This window comes from Ochotona princeps, chromosome 1 (assembly GCF_030435755.1).
Source record: "Ochotona princeps isolate mOchPri1 chromosome 1, mOchPri1.hap1, whole genome shotgun sequence".
In the NCBI taxonomy this organism is placed as follows: Eukaryota; Metazoa; Chordata; class Mammalia; order Lagomorpha; family Ochotonidae; genus Ochotona; species Ochotona princeps.
The window spans coordinates 53,545,086-53,567,497 of record NC_080832.1 but is presented as its reverse complement, the minus strand read 5'-3'; the positions used below and the strand labels follow the sequence as shown (position 1 = coordinate 53,567,497).

The 22,412-nt window shown below is 40.3% G+C and overlaps 1 protein-coding gene across 2 annotated transcripts in view; it reads left to right on the top strand.

Annotated features, from left to right (window-relative positions):
- Nucleotides 1–22,412, top strand: part of AFG1L (AFG1 like ATPase) — a 187,153-nt gene that overhangs the window by 140,101 nt on the left and 24,640 nt on the right. For both annotated transcript variants that reach the window (XM_004580338.4, XM_058660044.1), the window contains 2 exons: nucleotides 8,926–8,996; nucleotides 9,253–9,353. In XM_004580338.4, the coding sequence (XP_004580395.2) occupies nucleotides 8,926–8,996; nucleotides 9,253–9,353 (172 nt within the window). The remainder of the gene's footprint in view (nucleotides 1–8,925; nucleotides 8,997–9,252; nucleotides 9,354–22,412) is intronic.

Genomic DNA, 22,412 nt, shown 5'->3' with positions numbered 1-22,412 from the left:
ATGGTTTGAACATCTACAGATTTTGATATCTGGGAGAAATTCTGGAACCAATACACCACAGATACTGAAGGGTGACTGTCATGTTATTTTGCTTTTATTTAGCTTCTTACCTCAGCTCTTTAACTATATTTTAAAACCCATTCATAAATCATTTAATTTCTGTCACAATTGGAATTACATCTGATTTTTACTTGAAATTATTATTTTTTACCTATTTGAAGGTTAGAATACATAGATAGGAAGAGACACAGAGAGGAAGATTCTGCATCTGCTGGTTCACTTCCCGAATGGCCAAGCCAGGAACCAGAACTCCTTCCGTAGGTGGCAGGAGCCCCAGCACTTATACCAGCTTCTGCTTCCTTGCCAAGAGTGGCAGCAGGGAGCTGGGTTAGAAGGGTCCTGGATCAGCCGAGACTTGAACTGGCAGTGATATGGCATGCTGGCATTGCAGGTGGTAGCTTAAGCCACTGCACCATGATGCTGGCACCTTGCTTTATTTTTTTGTATTGTTTTAATGAAGATTTATTTTATTTAGTTGAATGACAGAGTGAGTGAGTGAAAGAGAGAGACTCTTTCATCCACTAGTTTACTCCTCAAATGGCCCAACTACCGGAACTTGGCTAGGTCAAAGCCATTCTGAAGTTCCATCTGGGTTTCCCATGTGGGTGCAGGGACCCAAATACATGGGCCATCCTTTCTGCTGTATCAAGCACAGTAGCAGCAGCAAGCTGGATCAGAAGCAGAGTAATTTAGACTCCCAGCACTGTAATCATGACACTGTATCACAGTGCTGGCATATGTTTTGTATTGTTTGAGCCCTGTTCTTGATTACATAATTTTACACTAACTGCATTCTATATATTTATTTATTTAAGAGGCTGTAGACATACACAAAGAGAGACAGAGCTCCCATATGCTTTTACTCCACTAGCATTTGCAGTGGTTGAGGTTGGGTAGGCAGGGCTGAGGATGGGAACAGGGAACTCAGCCTGAGTCCTAGGTCAATGACAGGGACCCAAGCACTTGAGCCATCAGTGTTGTTGCCCAGGGTCTATGCTGGTGAGAAACTGAAATCAGGAGTTGGAGCTGGTACTCCAAGTGAGGTACTGGGATATGGGATGTGTATATCTTAATCAGTATGATCAGTGCTCATTCTAAGAACTCCCTTTTACTATCTTATCAGTAAGTTGTTTTGCAAAGTTATAACTGTGTATTATAAACAAAAACAAGAACTTTGTTTTATGTCCTGTAGAACACAGTCAGGCAGACTATTTGCAAAACATTTTTGTCTGTTAAATCACAAAATTATTTGATGCAATTTAGATGCACATTTAAATATTCAGTAATTAATCTTAATTATTAACTCAAGGACTACTTAATTAAAAATTAGTTTCAAGGGCCTGAAACTGTTTGAAGCACAACCTAAAAAGTGGAATAGCAGCCAAAGTTTAGTTTGTGTAGACTTCACTGTTAGGTTCCAACAGTATGCTTAGTGTAGCTTTTGTCTTCGATTCCTTGATCAAACTATAAATTGACAATAGGGAATGTCACTGTACTTGCTTTCTAGAAGGCCAGACAGGAGCAGAATAGAGCTGGATTATCATTTCTAGCTAAATTCGTTAACAAAAGAATTCAATTGTATGGCCATGCTCATTTTGTAAGACATGTGACTAATATTGCGTGTTTATATATATATACATATATATATACAAAATATCACATAAGCAGATAATATGCATCCTTAATAGATAATATGCATACTTAGAAAAGTGTAGAAGAAAGTTTTTAGATGTCTCTAGTATCCTTATTTCATATTCATATAGATTACAGTTATATAAAAGTCAACCTCCAGTGTAAGAAAAGCAGCAAAATTCTTGCTCTTGAGTTGGTTGCTATGGATATTCTTTAGCTATAGAACTTCTTGTTCTGTCTTTCCCAGATGGTTATGACCATCTTTTACTCCTGAAGAGATGTTAGAACTTTTTACTTTGCAGCTTCTCCTTCAGCTTTATCATATATGTATGTGTATCTTAATGTTTAATCATTGTGAAGAAGAAATATGTTTAGATCCTTCAAGCTGTTATTCTCTATACTTATTTTGGGCTGGAGGGGGAAACACAATATATGGATTTGATAGATATTTTATCAGGAGTTTGGGGTTGAGAACAGGAGTGAAGGTCTGGAATTTCAGAGCCAAAAGCACAAGATCCTGCTTTCTGTATTATACATGGGTCGAGATTAATGGAACCAGGTAAGTTACTCTCCAGGCGATTGAGAAGGGTGGGAAATTCAGAGACTGAAACAGATCTCAGAACAGTCAATTAAGCCTCTGAGTGATTGAGAAGATAAATACTCGGCCAAAATCCATTCTAACAACTGATTCCGTTATGTAAAACACACCTACAGCATTTGAAATGCAACCAAGTCTATTTTATATGAATGCAAGTATAAACCAACTTAATTTTAGACCTGCCTGCAGCCCCAGATTATGTTTGGTGTGAAGACAAAGAGCTGTACAGCATGAAAGCACAAGGCATCAGGAAGGTTGAGAAGGCTCCCTGCCAGGGAAGTTTGGCAAAGAACTCCAAGAGGAAGGAGAAATTTCTCTGCGAATCAACTTTGGCTCTCTGGAATAGAGAACACGGAGAGAGAGGGACTAAGGAAAGCCAGCCCTATTCTACTTGTTGATACCTTAACAAGCTGTTGGTTTTTGAAAGGGGATAAAGGAGCAAAGTGTGGGTAGCATTCTGTTCCCCTGAGTCAATCCTAATGAAGTGGGAGGTTCTTGAAGAAATTAATTTCCATTTAAATTCATGCATGACCCTCTTCCAGAAACCTCCAAGTGTTTTGAAATTTTTGTTGAGAGTTTCAAATGATCCAGCAATAATAAGGTCTTCTTTGACATGTTCTGTTTCTTTGGGCCTAAGCTTTACAGTAGAGACCTGATTTCAGCTGGAGGAATTTTCTCCCAACATTGGAACAACTGATTATGTTCTTCTCTGTTTACTAAGTTAACATGGGAACATAAATCATGATTCTCATATTCTCAAAGCAATCACGTTTTTAATCCGGGCTACTCTACTCACTGGATTCTTGTAGGAGCTGATGCCAAATTTCCTGGCAACTAAACAGGAGTTGATTCCAGGGCTTTTCTGACTTAAAGACACAGTGGAACTACTCAACAGAAAATAGAAACCTGCCCCTCCACTGCAGTTTCTGAGCTTAACAAAAGGTGACAGAAGCAATGAAATGGGTGGATTTTACCAGGGCACTGGAGAACAAAATCAAAAAAGGGTCCATGCTTTCTTTGCTCTGTCCCCTTCTCCTCAAGAAAAAAAAAAACCCTACTTGAATAGAGTGACCCTGTTTTCTCATCAGAAATGACTTTAATTCTTTTTCCTGTGGTCAACGTTTGAGGAGCTTTGGGTAGGTTTTTCTATTTTGCATCTTATGTGCACAAAGGGCACAGTATCTAGCAGCGCCCATTGATGGGGAAATTACCCAGAGGCGAGCTGTTTCACAGGAGTTAAAGGAAGTCAGTTTGATTATTTGCCCTTATTCAGCGTCTCTCTCCACTCAGGAGAAAAAACATGGATATGATTCATGACATCTGAGCTTCACTCCTTTATTTTCTCCTGTTGATGCTACCCTCAGGCCAATTCTCTTTGTGATTAAAATGAAGTGAACAAAGCCGAGCAGAATATTTTCTCTCCTGCTCTATGATGTAGTCTTCCCATAGCCCTCACAGGGAACTTTGTATTTAGCAACTTTTTCACATTGAAAACATTGTGTGAAATTCATCAAAGTCTTCAGTGGTACCTTTTTCTCACCACTACTATTCATCCCTGGTATGTTGACTTCCTTAAATTTCAAAACGCATTTGTAATGTAATTTTCATCGTATTTTTGTGTCATCTATATCCTTTTGTGTTTCTGTACATTTGTTTTCTAAACAGACCAACCTTAGGTCTTGTTGCTATTCACTGTTTCGCTCTTCCAAATACCACAGTAGCCAAGGCTGGGGCGAGCTAAAGCCAGCAGCCAGGAATGCTTTCCAGGTTTCTTACGTGGGTTGCAGGGACTCAACCACTTGAGCCATCATTGGTCCCTTCCTAAGGTCTGCATTAGGAGGGACCCTGAGTTATGACTCAGAGCCAGGAGTCAAGCATAGGTACTTGAATCTTAACTGGCATTATAAATGCAAGCCTAAACACATACCCACTGTCGTCATAAATGGTTTCAGTCCAAAACTGACAGGCATTTCTTTAGCTTTTCTCCATTGTAAATGACAGGTATCCCTGCTATTATAAAGTTAAAGGTATTTTCTCAAACTTTAGGTCTTCAAAAAGATTTATTTGAAAATTTTTTTTGCCTGAAAGACAGAATGGTAGAAAGAGAGAGAGGGGATGAGAGAGAGAGAGAGTGAGAGACAGAGAGAGAGACAGAGACCTTCCATTCACTGGCTCATCCTTCTCCCCCAAAAGATTTCAGCAGCAGGACTGAGTGAAACAGGCTGAAGCCAGGAGTCAGGAACTCCATCAGGGTCTCCCACAAGAGTGGCATGTCGGGGCGGCCCAAGTACTTGGATCATCCTCCTCTGCGTCCTCAGGCACATTAGCAGTGAACTGGATGAGAAGTGGGGAGCATCCAGGAATGGAACTGGCACTCTGTTATGAGATGCATATATTACAGACAACAGCTTAAGCCTCTGTACCATGAAACTGGCCTCCTCAAGCTTTTATATCAGTGTAGGCATTCTTGTACATATTCTTAGATATTATGAAGAATATATTTTATAATTTTTACATTTATTATAATGACATTGGGTGTTTCTGGATTAACTATTTCAGCAACTAAATTATATTTATATTTTATGTCTCATTTGTGTCCAAAATTAATTTGAGGCAGCTTACACTGAAGTCATTTATAATACATCTACTATAATATCTAAAATGGAAGAAATGGAAAATACCAAGTGTTTGCAAGAATATAGAACGAATGGAATTTATTGTACATTGCCAGTTGCGGTATAAATCATTACAGTTCCTCTGGAAAACTGATTATTTCTGCTAAGCTGATCCCAGGTGTATCCCAGGAACAGCAGTTCTACTCTGAGATGTGTACCTAATGGACACTTATGAGTGAGTTTACCAAAAGGCATGTACAAGAATGTTCACAGTAGTGCTATTCACACTAAGCTCAAACTGTAAAGTATATAAATGTTCACTGTTGTGGATTGAGTTGTGTGTCCCCCAGACCCTAACCTCTAATGTTACTATACTTGGAAATGCAGCCTTATAGAATTAAGGTTACAAGAGTTCTTTACAATGAACTCTAATCCAGACTGGCTGGTATCTGTACAAGAGGAAATTTGGAGGTTGAGCATTATAACACAACAGGTTAAGCTCCCTGTTGGATTTCTCAGAAGCCATTGGAGAGCTGAGCTCAGGTTTCATTTCATTTCCTAACCAGCTTCCTGCTAAGGCCCCTGAAAAGCCCAGATTCTTGGGTTCCTGCCATCTATATGGGAGACCATGATAAAATTCTTGGCTCCTCGCTTCAGCCTGGCCCAATCCCAGGTGTTGCTGACATTTCAGGAGTGAACCCCATATTATTGTGTGTGTGTGTTTCTCACTTTGCCTGTGAAACAAGCAAATAATCAAACTTAAAAAAAAAAAAAAGACGAAGTAGAAGTTTCCACACAGGCATGTATATACCTATTGGAAAGACCATGTGAGTACACAATGAGAAGTCAACCAGTTACAAATCAAAAGAAGGAGGACTCAGGTGGAACCAAACTGTTCTATCTTGACCTTGGACTTGCAAATTCTAGAACTATGAGAAAAGAAACTTCTGTTTAGTCACCAAGTCTGTGGTATTATGTTGGTGCTGCTCTAGCAGATGAAGACACGTACCAACAGTAAGATAATGAACTGTGATATTTTTATGTGACAAAACCTAGTATAGCAGCAAAAATTACTTCTATGTACATTGATATAGATTCATTTTAGAAACATACTATTAAGTGAAAAAAGCCAGACACATATTAATAAGGGAGTTGAACTTGTATGAAATAATATGCACCTTATACTTGACCCAAAAATGATTTAGAAGAAACTCTTAATGATTCAAACAAAGTTAGTACAAAAATCAAAGATATTTTCCCACTTCCTGTGGAAAACAACCCTAAATTATATAAATTCCTTTTATGAACTATTTGTAGGCCATTTAACTCCAATTGTATTTTTTATCTTGCAGTTTGTAGCTTCTGAGTAACTTTTTATGAGACTATGATAGAATTGTTGTTAAGATATTGTGGTAATGAGAGTAATTTTGAAATTTCACATATATTTTTACTATATGTGAAGTTATATACAGTAATTTCACAGATGACTTAGGAAATGCAGACTGTGGGCCTGGGCATGGTAGCCTAGCGGCTAAAGTCCTTGCCTTGCACGTGTCAGGATCCCATATGGGTGCCAGTTCTAATCCCAAAGGGCCCTCTTCTGATCCAGCTCCCTGCTTGTGGCCTGGGAAAGCATCTTGGATGGCCCAAAGCCTTGGGACCATGCAATCGCATGGGAGACACAGTAGGGGCTTCTGGCTCCCGGCTTAACTCCGGCCGTTGCAGCCTGTTGGGGAGTGAATCAATGGATGGAAAATCTTCCTCTCTGCTTCTTCTCCTCCTCTTGTATATCTGACTTTCCAATAAAAAATAAAATAAGTCTTTAGAAAAAAAAGAAAATGCAGGCTGTTAATATGTTAATATCATGTTAATATATTTGATCAAAGCACAAAGCAAAAAAAATTCACCTTTGAGTAAGTTGGTACACAATTGTTGATTCACAGAATATATTTAGAGATCTAATGGTCTCTGTCTTGATTATTTCAGAATTGAGTTATCTGCACATGTGAAAACAGTGCTAAGGAGAGGATGACTGTCTAGAAGGCAGAAGACATTGGGTGGCTAGCATTGCCTTCTCCTTGTACCTCTCCAGAAAGTAACTCACTTCTCCAGCTGTGCTGGTGTGTACCACCACTGCAAGGTGGAGACAGTTCCAAGTGTACTCTCAAGAATGATATCTGATTATCTATTTGCTTTACATGGCGTTGACATTAGCTTATGTGATTTCTTTTTACCTTCAAATTGTTTTTTATTTTCATAATCACTCTTTGCATAGTGTCATTTTATAAACTTAATATGACTGCTTTACAATGTCACATAAGGCTATGTGAAAGCTAATTTTTTATTAAATTTTTAAATTTTATAAAACAATTTATTTTATAAAAAACATTTTTACAAAAAGTTAACCATGGCAAAAGGTATTTCTGAAAATATTTTTTCTTAATTGCAAAAGATGTGTTTAACGTTTTCTGAAGAGGAGTGATTACCAATTGGAATGTGACAATTCCAAACCCTTAACAATGACCGTGAGCTAACTGTGCTGCATTTTTAAGGCTCTAGAACAGCTGAAGCACTAGGTGTTTGTGTCTGCTAAATGCCTGCCCTCTGATGATTATTTCAAAGGAGAATGATTTTATTAGTTTAAGCTCAATCTAAATGAATGATAATCTGTCATACTCACTTTCAATAAGACTTTATTAGGATAGATGTCCAGGGCCCGGCGGCATGGCCTAGTGGCTAAAGTCCTCACCTTGAACGTGCCGGGATCCCATGTGGGCGCTGGTTCTAATCCCGGTGGCTCCACTTCCCATCCAGCTCCCTGCTTGTGGCCTGGGAAAGCAGTCGAGGACGGCCCAAAGCTTTGGGGCCCTGCACCTGCGTGGGAGACCCGGAAGATGTTCCAGGTTCCCAGCTTCGGATTGGCACAGCACCGGGGCCGTTGGGGTCACTTGGGGGTTGGGTCATCGGATGGAAGATCTTCCTCTCTGTCTCTCCTCTCTGTATATCTGACTTTGTAGTGAAAATAAATAAATCTTAAAAAAAAAAAAAGATGTCCAGACTTGAGTTAATTGCATCTACAATAGATTAATTTTTGTGTCAAAATTAAGCAAATTGGCAGGTCATCCTGCATAACTTCGATTCTAGCATTGAAGTAAACTTATATTTTCACTTTAAGTTTTTTTTTTAAACAGCATTCATTTCTTCTGCTAGTGATTTTATCTTATTGACTGTTAATTTATCAACCCCTCCTCAAAAAAAAAAAAAGTGAGAGGAGGAAAAGAGGACACAGCATTATCACATTTGTACTTCTGGGTTTCCTACACCATATGGTGATTTCTAATTAGAATACAAAAGATCGTGTGCCGAGACCCACCTCGCAGTAACGTGGTTGGTGGGCACCACTGAGAGAGTTTCTTGAATTTCCAATGAGGACAGTTTTGAGCAAAGCTGTAAGGTCTATAATTGTTCTGACACTAGAAGTCTGATAAAGTTACTGAGGTGCAGATCAAGTTGGTATTTTGAAGCTCATGATTAAATTCTGGATGTTTAATCCTCTCAGTCAGTAGCCTGACTCAATTTTTTTCCCTTAAATCAGCTTCAATATTTAATTTTATGTGTACCCTCTCAGGAGAGATTTCAAAGGATGCTCTGCTAGATGCTTGACTGCCTTGTCTATTTGCTCTTGTTTTGCGTGCAAGAGAAAGCCAGAGGCTTTCTTCTCATTGTGTACACATAGTATTAATGGATTTACTCTGCCTGTATCGTCTCATTACTGGAAACAGCTAGAAGCACAGAAGTCTTTCAGTGTATGCAAATAAGGCCAAATCATCTACCTGAGAGTTAATATTCTCTGCTTTTAAGTGTATTCTAAATCTAATGTTTGTATTTAGAGCATAACATCCTGTTCTCTCCTCTCTCTCTCTCTTTTTTATGGGCAAAAAGCTAAGCAGGCTCAGGCAGCTGTTTGATGTTGGCTTCAAGTGTTATTAATTTCATATTCTATTATTCTTTTCACTGTAGCACAAGTGAAGCTGATGTGGAGGCTGTCATGGATAAGTTGTTTGATGAGCTGGCTCAGAAACAAAATGATTGTACGTAAGTTAATTTCTCTTGAAAGAGAATACATTTAGAACACAATGCCCAATCTCCACTGACCAATTAATAAGTTCCATTGCTGTATATGGGTTGATGCCACGCTCAAGTGGCAGTCATTGTATCAGCATTTTGTCTAATTTATGTGTTGAATCATGTGCTATTATTCATCAAGCTATGCATTTCCTATCTGTAAGAGATGAATTTTATAGTAATTATCCAGACAAGATTGAGTCTTTGTTCATGTTCCCATAGTAACTAGACCAAGGATTCTAAAAGTGCAAGGCAGAGAGCTGCGGCTGAATAAAGCCTGTGGAACCATTGCCGACTGCACATTTGAAGAGCTGTGTGAGAGAGTAAGTATCCAGGCACGGCCAGGCTCATTGGCCTTTTCACGTGTTAAAATACTTCATGTGTTCCTTGCTGCCAGTTTTGGATCTTCAGATACTCTTCCTAGGGGCAGAACTTATGTGAAAGTCTCATGCTGGCAAATAGGCAAATATCAGGAAGGGACACACTCATCCACATTTGCCATTACTTTTTATAGATATGGGCACAAAAATCTGCACCGAGAGGAGCTCACAAACAGGTTAACAAATGCAGAGAACCATCCACTGTTGCTGGAAGCAAAACTAATAAAATCAATTTCAGGGATATTTTTTAAAAAGCAAAAAGAAAAGACAAATTTAAGAAATTGAGATGAAGTTGGTGGGGAAAAAAAAATATGAAATAGTTCTTACCACCTGCCATCCCAGGAAGCATGCGTAAAGAATTTCCAATCTTTATATTTATTGTCCACCTTCTGTTGTCATAACATCTGACCTACAAGTACTTGGCCAGAGCCCAAGCAAGCGGATTTTCATAACTGTGAAATTATGTTCTATAATAAATATTACATTCAGCAGAGAAAAAAGTATGTGTACACCTACATACATATGCAAGTGAGAAAGACTTGACTGCAGGTTCATTCAGTATGAATTCTATCCTTTAAAAGCTCTGCAATTTCAGTACTCAATAGGTGTTTGATTATAAAGTAGACATAATGTTAATCCAAATCCCTTGATTGACATGCACAAATGACCTTTTAAGTTAGTCTCTGATTTATCTCAATCTGTAGGTAAGTAAAGAAGAGTTGGTTTCCAATGAAGAGGGAGAAAAAGTTGTCCTATCTACCAGCCCGCTGTCTCATAAAAGCTAGTGACTTCTAAGTAGCGTACACTCGTGGTCCAAGAGATGAACCCAGTTGTTTAGCACTTCAAAACCAGTGCAGCTTAGCAATCTTCAGGATTTCCCAGCAGGATGGTGATGCCAGGCTGTTAGTGAACCCAGTCTCATGGTGTGGCCCCTGACGAAGTCCACCCGTCCATCTCCTAAAGGCCCTGGGAACTATGCATCTTAGATGTAAGTTGCTTTAGGCTTCACTTGCTTGGTAATTGTTTCGCCTGAGAATTAAGACGACCCTAAAAAGCAGAATGTGCTTTCCTTCAGGCCTTGGGGAGGAGGAACACAAACACAGGCCTTTTGAGCAACTACAAAGTGTTTTTCTCTATTTTCTTTTTTTTTTAAAGGTTTGTTTTAGAGTTGTGGAGAGAGGCAGAGACACAGAGAGAGGTCCTCCATATTCTGGTTCATCTCCCAGTTGACTGCAACAGAGGGGGGTAGGCCAGGCCTGAAGCCAGGAGCCAGGAGTGTCCTCTGGGTGTCCCATGTGGGTGCAGGGGACCAAGCATTAGGAGCATCTTTTGCTGCTCTCCTTGGTGCATTTGCAGGGAGTTGGATCAGAAGTGGAGCAACCAGGACTTGAACCCATGCCCATATGGGATGCTGGTGTTTGTATACTTGGTATGTCACAATGCCAAACCCTCTTTCCATTTCTTTCTTTTTTGTATGTTTGTTATTTCAGGAGACTTAGTACACAGAAAAGGCCCAGTGAAAAATTCTTCAAAGTCCGTTTACTTACTGTATGGGGGCTGTAGGAATGAAGGCTAGTTGAATCTGGATCTGAAAATTACAAATAATACTTATAGAAATATGTTTTATTTTTTATTGCATGTGACAAAATCCCTATTTATCTTTGGCATTAGTTTCTTGACAAAATTCTAGGATGAGTAAGTAGTACATCCTTCACAAATTGGTGGTTTACACATGGCATAATTTTTCCAAAAATATTTAATAATTGTTTAGGTCTTTAAACATGAATATTTCAGTTAATTCTTTTGAAAAAAATTTTTAAACAATTTATTTATTTGAAAGACAGAGGGGTGGTGGGTAGAGGCTGATCTTCCATCTGCTGGTTCACCTCCAAGTGGCCACAATGGCTAAGGCTGGGACCAGGCCAAAGCCTGTTATCAGTAATCTTCCATGCGAGTGCAGGGACCTAAGCACCTGGGCCATCTGCTGCTTCTTTCCCAGGCACATTAGCAGAGAGCCATATTGGAAGAGAGCAGCCAGGACTTGAACTGGCACATCACAGATGGCGGCATAACCCACTTAGCCACAATACTTGCTCCATTTTGGAAATTTTTTGTGGTATAATTATTCTTGATTGTTCTTCTTTGAGTTGGGCAGACCCTCATTTGTCAGTGTCTTGTGTGATAAAAGCTTGCCTTTTATTTGAATCATGTGTACTACATCAGACAAGTTCTGAATGATTGACAAGCCAAAGACGTGAGGGGTGAGGTTAGGTCCTAGAATTAATCTGTGAAGTACGTTTGAGTAAGGGTTAAGTATTTTAAGTGGTCATTTCATTTGTGACTATTTTCTTGCTGGGATGATTCTTCATTTCTCTGCCATCTTATGACTGGCAATTCAGATGGCGAATACTTACATGAAGAGGATCCTTGAAATCATTCAAGTTCAGATGCAGCTTCAAACTCTTAATTAGTTATAATGTTCTTATGGGCCAGGCAGGATAATTGCCCAAAACTTCTCAATAAACTAAAAATTGCATCCAACCCACAGTAAAGAAGCAGACATCTAGTGCATATGAAAGTCCCAGTTTTGGATATAGCCTATGCTAGATATCTGGGAGGTGCTTTGACCCCCGGTTCTACCCAGCTGCTACTACTGGTATCATCTTGAAGTTTAAAAAATGTTGGCAAGGAGTGAGGTAACCATCTGTAGGGATGACTTTTGAGCCATAGTCCCAGGGAAAAAGTTATGTATTATATGTTACATAAACATTGATCCATGAGGTCTTGATAAGTAAAAGCAGGGAATTCAGCTGAATGCCCTTGACACTTACCACTAAGGAGATGAAAGAAGACCAGCGCATTCTGCTCTTTGCATCCCTCCTCTCCCTGGTCCCAGCTGTTCCTCAGGTGTGGAATCCTGCAGGCGGACATCTAACTTCTTGGTATCACCAGCAATCTCTTTCTTTGCAAATGTCGTTCAACACTGCCAGGCTAAGAGAAGCATCCCCGTTAAATGTCCTGATAACTGCATAAAAATTATATGTAGCTAACACAACCATGCCTCAGGTATAATGCTAAGTATTTTTTATTTTGTACCTTATCTTATAATATACAGGCCCTGTATTGTTTTCATTGCATAGGTGGGATAATCAAAATATCAAGGTGCTAGGCTCCTTTCCCAAGATCATTCAGCTAGATTGTGGCAGAACCAGTAGTTGAACCCCTTAGTGTTTGAATCTCAGATTTTGTGCTCTTAATTGCAACATTGTTTCTGAAAGTGTTATGGACTCATTAATATAATTTAGATTCTACTGTGAAGTACAATCAGATGTCTTTTGAGGGGCAGAAAGATGGAAAAGGAGACGGGGGAGAGAGAGTTCCTACTTACTATTTCACTCTTTCAAGTGCCTGCAACAGCTGATGCAGATTGGGTCTGGGCTAAGGCCAAAACCTAGGACTGGACACTCAGTTCAGGTCTTCATGGTAGGGGGCAGCAACCCATTTCTTGAGCTGTCTCCATAGGCTCTCAGAGTAGGCTTCAGCAGGAAGCTGTGGTTAGGAGTCAGAGCTGGGAATTGAATCTAGGTGCTCCAGTGAGGGATGGTGGGATTCAGGCTTTTTTTTTTTTAAAGATTTATCCATATTTATTGTAAAGTCAGATATACAGAGAGGAGGAGAGACAGAGAGGAAGACCTTCCGTCCCATGATTCACTCCCCAAGTGAGCCGCAACGGCTGGTGTGCGCCAATCCGAAGCCAGGAGCCAGGAGCCTCTTCCAGATCTCCCATGGAGGTGCAGGGTCCCAAGGCTTTGGGCCGTCCTCGACTGCTTTCCCAGGCCACAAGCAGGGAGCTGGATGGGAAGTGGAGCTGCCGGGATTAGAACCAGTGCCCATATGGGATCCCGGGGCATTCAAGGCGAGGACTTTTAGCCACTAGGCCATGCCGCCGGGCCCGGGATTCAGGCTTTTTAACCAGTAGGCTAAATCCCTACTTCTGAGTAAGCTTTGAAACGTTTGTGGAGCATGAAGCTGACCAGGAAGCAGTTGTCCTCCATTCCTGAGAGCCCCCTGTGTCCCAAGACTGTTGCTACAAAACTGTCCAACTTCCCTGCCTTGACATACCCACTGGGAATGGATACCGCTGCTGACCCTTCTGCCTCCTTGTAGTGCTTGTACCTCCAAAGTAGGAACTTCTGATACCTAGGCAGCCTCATTCCCTACCCTTTCATGAAAATATAATTATTTTCTCTCCTTGCCATTCTGTAGAAAGACTTGGGAAGTCCTTCCCTAGAAAACTGTGTATGTCAAGAAGAATGTGTGCAGGTGGTCTCCGTTCCCTGCCATGCCCTGCTATCAGAGCCATGGCAAAGGACGTCAAAGAAGATTCCACTCTGACTTCAAGCTTTCATCTCCTCCGTGATGCAGCTACCTGGTTTAATCAGAGGATAGTGGAGACCTGAGGATTATTCATTCATTGTTCCTGAAGTGAGGCTCATATACTCTGAGACCTTTTCAAAGGTCCCTAAGTTCAAATATCCTTACAACTCTATTAGGACACTTTCTGCTTTTTCACTGCCATGACATTTACAGTAATGCTGCAGAAGTAGCATGAATCAAAATAGTGACACCAAACCATATTGTATTCTTTACTGCCCATGTACTCACAGAAAGAAAAAAATAAATCCAGTTTCATTTAAAAATGTCTTTGAGGGGCTGGTACTGTGGTGTTGTGGGTGAAACCGCCACCTGCAGTGCCTGCAACTCATATGGACAACAGTCCTGGCTTCTCCACTTCTCCAGTTCCAGGTGAATACACTTGGAAAGCAGTGGAGGCTGGCCTCTACATCCACATGGGAGGTCCAGAAAAAGTTCCTGGCTCCTGGCTTTGGCCTGTCCCAGGTCTGGCTCTTGGGGCCAACTGGGCAGTGAACCAGAGGATGGAGGATCTCTCATTCTGACTCTCCTCTCTTTCCCTGCAACTCTGCTTTTCAAGAAAATAAATAAATAAAATAAATAAAAAATAAATAAATCTTTCTTTTTAAAAAATAATATCCTTCAAGAAACAGTGAAACTTGCAAGCTTTGTTCAATCTAAACTGACAAAGCATGTCCTTCAAATATTCTTGATGACAAAAATGAGCAGCTGTGCATGATAAAGCGCTTCTGGACACCAAGTGCAATGGCTGTCCTGAGAGGCAGGGTGCGGCTGTGTGAGTTGCCAGCTGAACTAGCCGCTGGAAGCCATCTTTTCTCTCAGCCCACTGTTCTGACCCAGCTTCTCAGCTGACAGACAAACCATGGCACCTTAGGTTTGACAGGCCTTATAGTGTTTGACAGATATTTTCTTGAATAGCGAACAAAAAGGAAACTGTCATCTCAGAGGAAGCAACTGACAGTATTTGTTGCCAGTGACAAAATGTGAACAAACAAGTGAAAATTACAGTTTTGGAAAAGTTGTTTCTGCCATAGTGAGCTTGACAGCATCTTAATTCTTAGAATTTTTTTTTCTGCTGCAATTGATGGCAGTGTTTTGATAATTATAAAATTAAATGTGTCAGTGTTGAGAAGACCTACATAACTCAAGGAACTGATTTTCTAACAACCAGAGCAGGATCTTAAAAAAGTATACGTTTCAACAGATCCATTTAAAATGCAAGAAAGACTAATACATTTTAATATTATAGAATTTAAAAAGGATCCTAATAGTTTCAGACCCTCCATTGCAACTGACATTTTAAAAGCTACCTCTTGTTAGATTAGAAAATTCTTAATAGATTTTGTTTTTTTTTTTCTGTAACAATTTAGGCTTATAAGCAAATAATAAGATATTGTAAAATTTCTATAGCTGAGCAGTCTGTATTCTAGTTTTTCCTTTTATTAATATCTTGCATTAGTGTTATACATTTATTACAATTAATGAATCAATATTGATAAATTATTACTAACTAGAATCCACCTTTCCTCATTTAAAAATTTTTTATTTTACTTATTCAAATAAATAGTGCTTTCTAGAGGAAGAGAGAGAGAGGAGAAGAGGGAGAAAGAGATGCTCCATCTGGTGGTTCACTTTGCAAATGGCCACAACAGCCAGAGCTAGACCGGGCTGCAAGCAGGATCCAGGAACGCCATCAGAGTTTCCCACTTGGGTAGCAATGATCCATGATTTCAGCCATCTTCTGCAGCTTTCCCAGGCATGTTTAGTGGAGAGGTGAATCAGAAGTGGAGCATCCAGGACTTGGAACTGCCACTCTGATATGGGATGCTGGCATCACAGGTGGTGGCTTAAACCACTGTGCCAAAAAAGTGGTCCAAAATTTCCTTTATTTATACCTAATATCCTTTTTCTGTTCTAGGATCCCACCTGGAATATCACATGATCCATTTTTATTTGTTTAGAGGTAAAGAGAAAACAGAAACAAAGATCCACTCCCCACATCTATCTGCTGGTTCACCCTCCAAGTGCCCACAATGGCTGTAGCTGGAATTGATGCTGGGCTAAAACCAGAAGCCAGGAGCTCCATCCAGATCTCCCACATGAGTGGAAGGACTAACTCGCCTGACCCATTTCCTGTTGCCTTACAGGGAATGCATCAGCAGGAAGCTGGAGTCAGGAGTGAAAACCAAGACTTGAACCCACTCACTCCAGCGTGGCATATGGATATCTCAGTTCAAGTCTTAGCACGGGGCCAAATGCCTGCCCCAAATTACATTATTGTGTCTCCTAAGGCTCCTCTTGGCTTTGAGTTTCTCAGACTTTTCTTGTTTTCCATGATCTTAGAAGTCCGAAGGAATAGTAAGAGTTTTGCAGTTTCTTTTAACAGAGATATAGCTGTTTTTTGTTTTTTTTCCCCCTTTAGTAGACTAGCTTTGGGAAGTAGACCACAGAGATGGAGTACAATTTTTCTTTTTTTTTTTTTTTAATAAAGATTTATTTATTTTTATTACAAAGTCAGATATACACAGAGGAGGAGAGAAAGAGAGGAAGATCTTCCGTCCGATGATTCACTCCCCAAGTGAGCCGCAACGGCTGGTGCGCACCGATCCGAAGCCGGAAACAGGAACCTCTTCCATGTCTCCCACACGGGTGCAGGGTCCCAAAGCCTTGGGCCGTCCTCAACTGCTTTCCCAGGCCACAAGCAGGGAGCTGGATGGGAAGTGGAGCCACCGGGATTAGAACCGGCACCCATATGGGATCCTGGGGCGTTCAAGGTGAGGACTTTAGCCGCTAGGCCACGCCGCCGGGCCCGGAGTGCAGTTTTTCATCACATCACGCAAAGGTGCATACTGTCAGCATGTCTTATCACCACTGATGTTAACCTTCAAGACACTTGCCTGAGCTAGTGAGTGTCAGGTGTTTCCACTCTAATTATTTTCTTCCCTTCTCTCTTATTCTCTTTGAAAAGAAACTTCTCAAGCTACTATAATATTTGTCTCTTCTGCAACTAAATATCTATGTGAAACCAAGTTTTCTTATGGACTTTCCCCAAAACAAGTTCATTGCAAAGGATGAAATGTAGAAGCAGATAAGAGAATCCAGCTGTTTTCTGTTAAATTAGGCATTAAACCAGATTTACAAAAATATAAAAAATTGTCACCATTCATGCAAATTATTTTCATTTTAGAAAATATTTTCATTAAAAAAATATTCATGTGGGCTCGGCGCAATAATGTAGCAGTTAAAGTCCTCGCCTTGAACATGCTGGGATCCTGTATGGGTGCTGGTTGTAATCATGGTGGCCCTGCTTCCTATCCAGCTCCCTGCTTGTGGCCTGAGAAGGCAGTCATGGACAGCCCACTGCCTTGGGACCCTGCACCCACGTGGGAGACCCAGAAGAAGCTCTGGGTTCCTGGCTTCAGATTGGCTCAGCTCCAGCCGTTGTGGCCTCTTGGGGAGTGAATCATCAGACGCAAGATCTTCTTTGTACTCCTCTCTTTATATCTGCCTTACCAATAACAATAAATAAATCCTTAAAAAAAAACTATTCATGTTAGTTTGGTAGATTTGATGCAATGGTTTTATCAGTATTGTTTAAATGAATTAAAATTTGTAAATATCCTGAAATTTTCTCAGTTTTAACATCTGCCACAGTAAACATTAAGAGATAACCCATATAAACAGAAAAACTCTGGGTTCATCAGTAATTTTTAAGAGTGTAAAGGGGTTCTAAACTTCCAAAGTTTGAGAACTGCTTGCTTTAGGGTTAAACTTTTGTAGACAAAAAAATGAAAGAATCATATTTAAAGAAACCTAGCCAGTGCTGAATTCTAAAGGCTTAATGAGTAAACTGACTACATACCTGAATTTTCCTTATTGAGAAATAATTTTTACAGCTGCAGAAAATTGTTTCCTCTACCAATAACTGTAACTATTTGCAAGAGCAGTTTGTTATTTGTGTTATAAAAATAATGACAGGTGCCCAGGTGTGTTTGCAAAAGTCTGGGCAGAAAAAAATGTCTATGGGTTGATGCATATGCATGGGTACACATTGCTCACCATCAACTTCCTGCTTGTTAGCTCACTTCTTTGGTTCTTAGTACATAAGGAATGGAGGCATACACTGTGTGTTAGCTTTCATGTGACTATTAATCTTGAAGATTTAATATGCTTTATTGTTAGGCGTACAACTGCACCAAATTGTACCTCTTGAGGAGTTGAGAAGTGACATTTCTCTTCTCTTCCTCTTTCCCTTCCTCTCCCTCTCCATTTTCCTCTCTTTAAATGCTTTGGTTGTATTCCAGATGAAACCACTAGTTGGGAACTGCTTTTGGTTTGTCCTGTGCTTGGTACCCTGTCAGTGAATAGTAAAGATGAATGGCTTTTATCTATACTATTTGGCCAAGAGTCAAGGCTGATGGTGTTTGGATGCCAACAGTGGTGATTAGAATCAGGGAAGAAGGGCATTAATCATCAGAGCAGTGGCAGTCCAGGAATCTTGGCCCCTCACCATCCCAACAGCCAAATCATTCTTTTAGCATTGCGGATCTGTGTCGTCCTCTCCCGTATGTACCGAATTCTGGAAATACCACAGCTAGGTAATTCCAAACAAAGCAGAGGTGACAGGGCAGAAGTAAAATTGAAAGGAAAAAAAACAAAACAAAAAACAAAAAACATTGGCAGAGAATGCATCAGATTCTTGTGGCAAGGTTACAAGTGAGCCCCATGTCTTTTGTCCTGTGTCTCTTCCCTTGACACATTCCTAGCCAACCTGTAAGGTAAAGAGCCATTGTTTTGGGGTTGGCAGGTGTCTTGAGAGTCATCTAATCATTCAACAAATACTGAATCTTCCCTGTAAGATGTTGTTTTTCCACTTGCCTCGCAGTGTCAATTCGGGAATGCAGTTAAATATATGAGAAACAATTCAGAAAATACTCAGGGATGAAATTTAACTGTACATAGAGGTACTTAGGCCTGGCCTATCTCTTATGGGTTCTCAGAATTAGAAATGTTTTGAAATAAAATCTTGTAAGTGACCAATACCAAACTTGATTTTTTTTAAAGAATTACTTTTATTTGAAAGGCAGATTACAGATGAGAGACAGAGAGGGAAAGATCACATTTGATTTTCAAAGGTGAGAAGTAGCTTTTATATCAGTAGCTTTTGCCTCAGTTTATTTTATTAGTCTGCAACTTTACACATAAAAGTCTTCTACTTCACTTCCTTATTAATGTACCTGAGAGGCAATGGGAACTGGGCTAAGTCCTTGAATCTCTGCCACTCACAAAATGGGCTTGGATGGAGTTCCTGGCTCCCGGCTGCACCTTGACACAGACCTGGCTATTGTAGGTGGTAGACTTCTCTCTCCCTTTCTCTTCCTTTGTCACTGACTTTCCAATAACTATTCAGGCCAGGGTCGAGACAAAGTGAAGAAAGAGAAATTAGGAGTAAAGAAAAAACTGAGCCAAGAAAACATCTTCCTACTTTCTTCTTCCTTATTTTTAAAGATTTGTTTATCTTTATTGAAAAGGGCAGATCAGATTCATGGAGAAAAAGAGAGAGAGAAAGATCTTTCTTCCACTGGTTCACTTTCCAAATAGCAACAACAGTTGGAGCTGAGATGATCTGAAAACAGAAGCCAGGAGCTTCTTCCAGGTCTCCCATGTGGGTGCAGGGTCCCAAGGCTTTGCACCATCCTCTACTGCTTTTCCAAGCCACAAATAGGGAACTGGATGGGAAGTAGAGCAGCCAGGATATGAACCAGTGCCCATGTGGGCTCCCCGGGCTTTCAAGGTGAGAATTTAGCCACTGGGCCATCGCTCTGAGCCTTCTGCTTTCTTCTTCATGGCATGTTTTCTACTAATGGGGAAAACAGTGAGGCTGGACAGTCTTGCCTCACTTCTGCAGTTCTGGTCCCAATCCTGGGCAAGAATAGCTTCCCAGACTCTGCTGCTTACCAGCTGTAGATTGTAAACTCCAAGAGCCATGAACTTCTCAGATTCAACTACCTGGAGCATCTCTCAGAGAGAAGGTAGCTTTTGTTTTCCATAAAAACATTAATCTTACGCTGTTCCCTGAATTGGCTTAAAAGCATGTCCAGTCCCTGTAACGGGTTGAAAGTATCCCTCAGGGTTCCAGAGAATGAAGAAAAGAGAAAGTGAAGTAAGTGTGCCCAGAGTTGCTTCCTTTCTTTCTTTAAGATGTATTTATTTTTTTCAGGGGCAGAACAACAGAGAAAGACAAAGGTGGAGAGGAAAGGGAAGATGAAGAGGGGAAAAGAGGAGGGAGAGGAGGGGAAGTATAAGGCCGGGGTGGGAGGGTAGAAAGAGGAAGGTCTTTCACGGGCTGGTTCACTCCCTAAATGCCAGAAACAATCAGGGCTGAGCCAGGAGTTCCATCTGGGTCTGCTGTGTGGCTGGCAGCAACTGAATTACTTGGGCCATCATCCACTGCGTTCCCAGGCAGATTGGCAGGAAGTTGCCTTAGAAGCAAAGCCACTGGGACTCAAATTGCCACTGTGGTTTGGGATGTTAATGTCGTAAGTAGTGGCTTAACATTACTGTGCCACACTACCCATCCTGAATTGCACATTATAAATGTGTTCTCTGATTCAGGACTAAAATCATTTTGAGAATTACATCTAGTTGTAGTAGACACGTCTTTATTGTAAGATCACTTCTACGATAGGAAAAAGTGTGGTAAAGTCATATTTAATATTCTGTCTTTGGAGAGAATATGCCATTTGCTTGCTCATACAAAGATTGGATAAAAAGCTTTTGTTATCATTAAGTTTTAAGTAATAGAATTCAAGGTAAATTATCTCATATGGCTTATAGTAATTAATGTTTGAGAGTTCTAAAGAAACAGAAGACATCTATGAAAAAGGGATTGAAAAGCAGTAGCGAGAGAAAAAAAATCTAAGCCAACCAGTTGATAATGATCATAAAACATTAGAAGTGCTTGTCTGAGTTTTTGGAATAGTCTTTTTTTTTTTTAAATGTATTCATTAATTACATTGTATTACGTGACACAGTTTCATAGGTACTGGGATTCCCCCCACCCCTCCCCAAACCCTTCCCCCATGGTGGATTCCTCCACCTTGTTGCATAACCACAGCTCAAGTTCAGTTGGGATTCCCTCATTGCAAGCATATACCAGACATAGAGTCCAGCATCCTATTGTCCAGTCAAGTTCAACGGCTTCTTAGGGAGGCCCTCTCTGGTCTGAAGGCAGAGCCAGCAGAGTATCATCCCGATCAATTAAAAGCTCCAACATACCATCAGCAACAATCCAGGTACGATGAGGCTGGTGCAGAGTCCATATGATTGACATAGCCCATCATAGAGTCTCCCCTTGTCCAGTATTTCGCTGCCAACATATAGCTGAGGTGGTTGATTGATCTACTCCATCTTCCATCTTTTCTTGTTTAATGTTCTCATTCCTCCATTTTGATTGAGGGGAACCCAAAAGAAACTTTGAGGTGTTCCCAGACCGGGTTCCTACATGTACTAGCAAGCGCAGTGCCCGTCACAGTCCATCACCCCAATCAGCTGGTGGTTGCAACTGCTGGGTTGGTTCTATTCTCAGCCCCGACCTCCAAAGGAACCAACGAGTATTACAGTCCATCCTGGCTCTGCCCATCACACACTCGGCCCTCACCTGAACCAGTGGGAGGTCTTAATGCTGATGGCTTACCTAACAATTGGCTTGGTTGCTCTTAAGCGAGGAATAACTATTTTATCAAGTAACTCTTTGATTTTGTAATGTTTTAAAAAGATTTTATTGGAAAGGCAGATTTATAGAGAACGACAGACAGAGAGAAAGATCTTCAGTCTGCTGGTTCACTCCCCAAAATGCCATTATAACCAGAACTGAGCCAATCCAAAGCCAGGATCCAGGAGCTTCCTCTTTGTCTCCCACATGGGCACAAGGTCCCAAGGCTTTGGGCCATCCTCCACTGCTTTCCCAGGCCAAAAGCAAGGAGCTGAATGGGAAGTAGAGCAGCTGAGACCTGAACTGTCATGAATATGTAATCTCCATGCTTGTGAGAGGAGGGTTAGCCAATTGAGCCATCATACCAGGTCCTGATTTTGTGATTTTTAAATATTTATTTCCTATTGTAGGGTACCTGATCTGATAGATTCTCAAGTGCCTTTCCTTAAATCAGCTAACTCAAATCAATAATTACTACACTACCAATTAGCTTTCAATTTCAATGAATTATATTCCAATAGATATTTCATTATTTGATATATATTTTGAGGATAATATTTGGAAATTGTTAGAATATACGATTTTATGTACTAAAATAGCTTGATAAAGATATTGAGTCAGGAAAAAGAGTTTGATTAAAAAACTGGACATGAGTTGTAATATGACTAGAATTAGAAGTTTTCCACAGTTTTTGTGTCAAACATTAATTTTTTCATTTTTTATTAATTGTGTATTATATAGTTTATAATTTCCCCTTCCCAAGAAAATTAAATTGATTTAGTGGTTAGAAACTATTTCTTAAATGCTTCCCTATCTGTATACCCATGTTATGAGGGATATTAAAAAAACCTAAA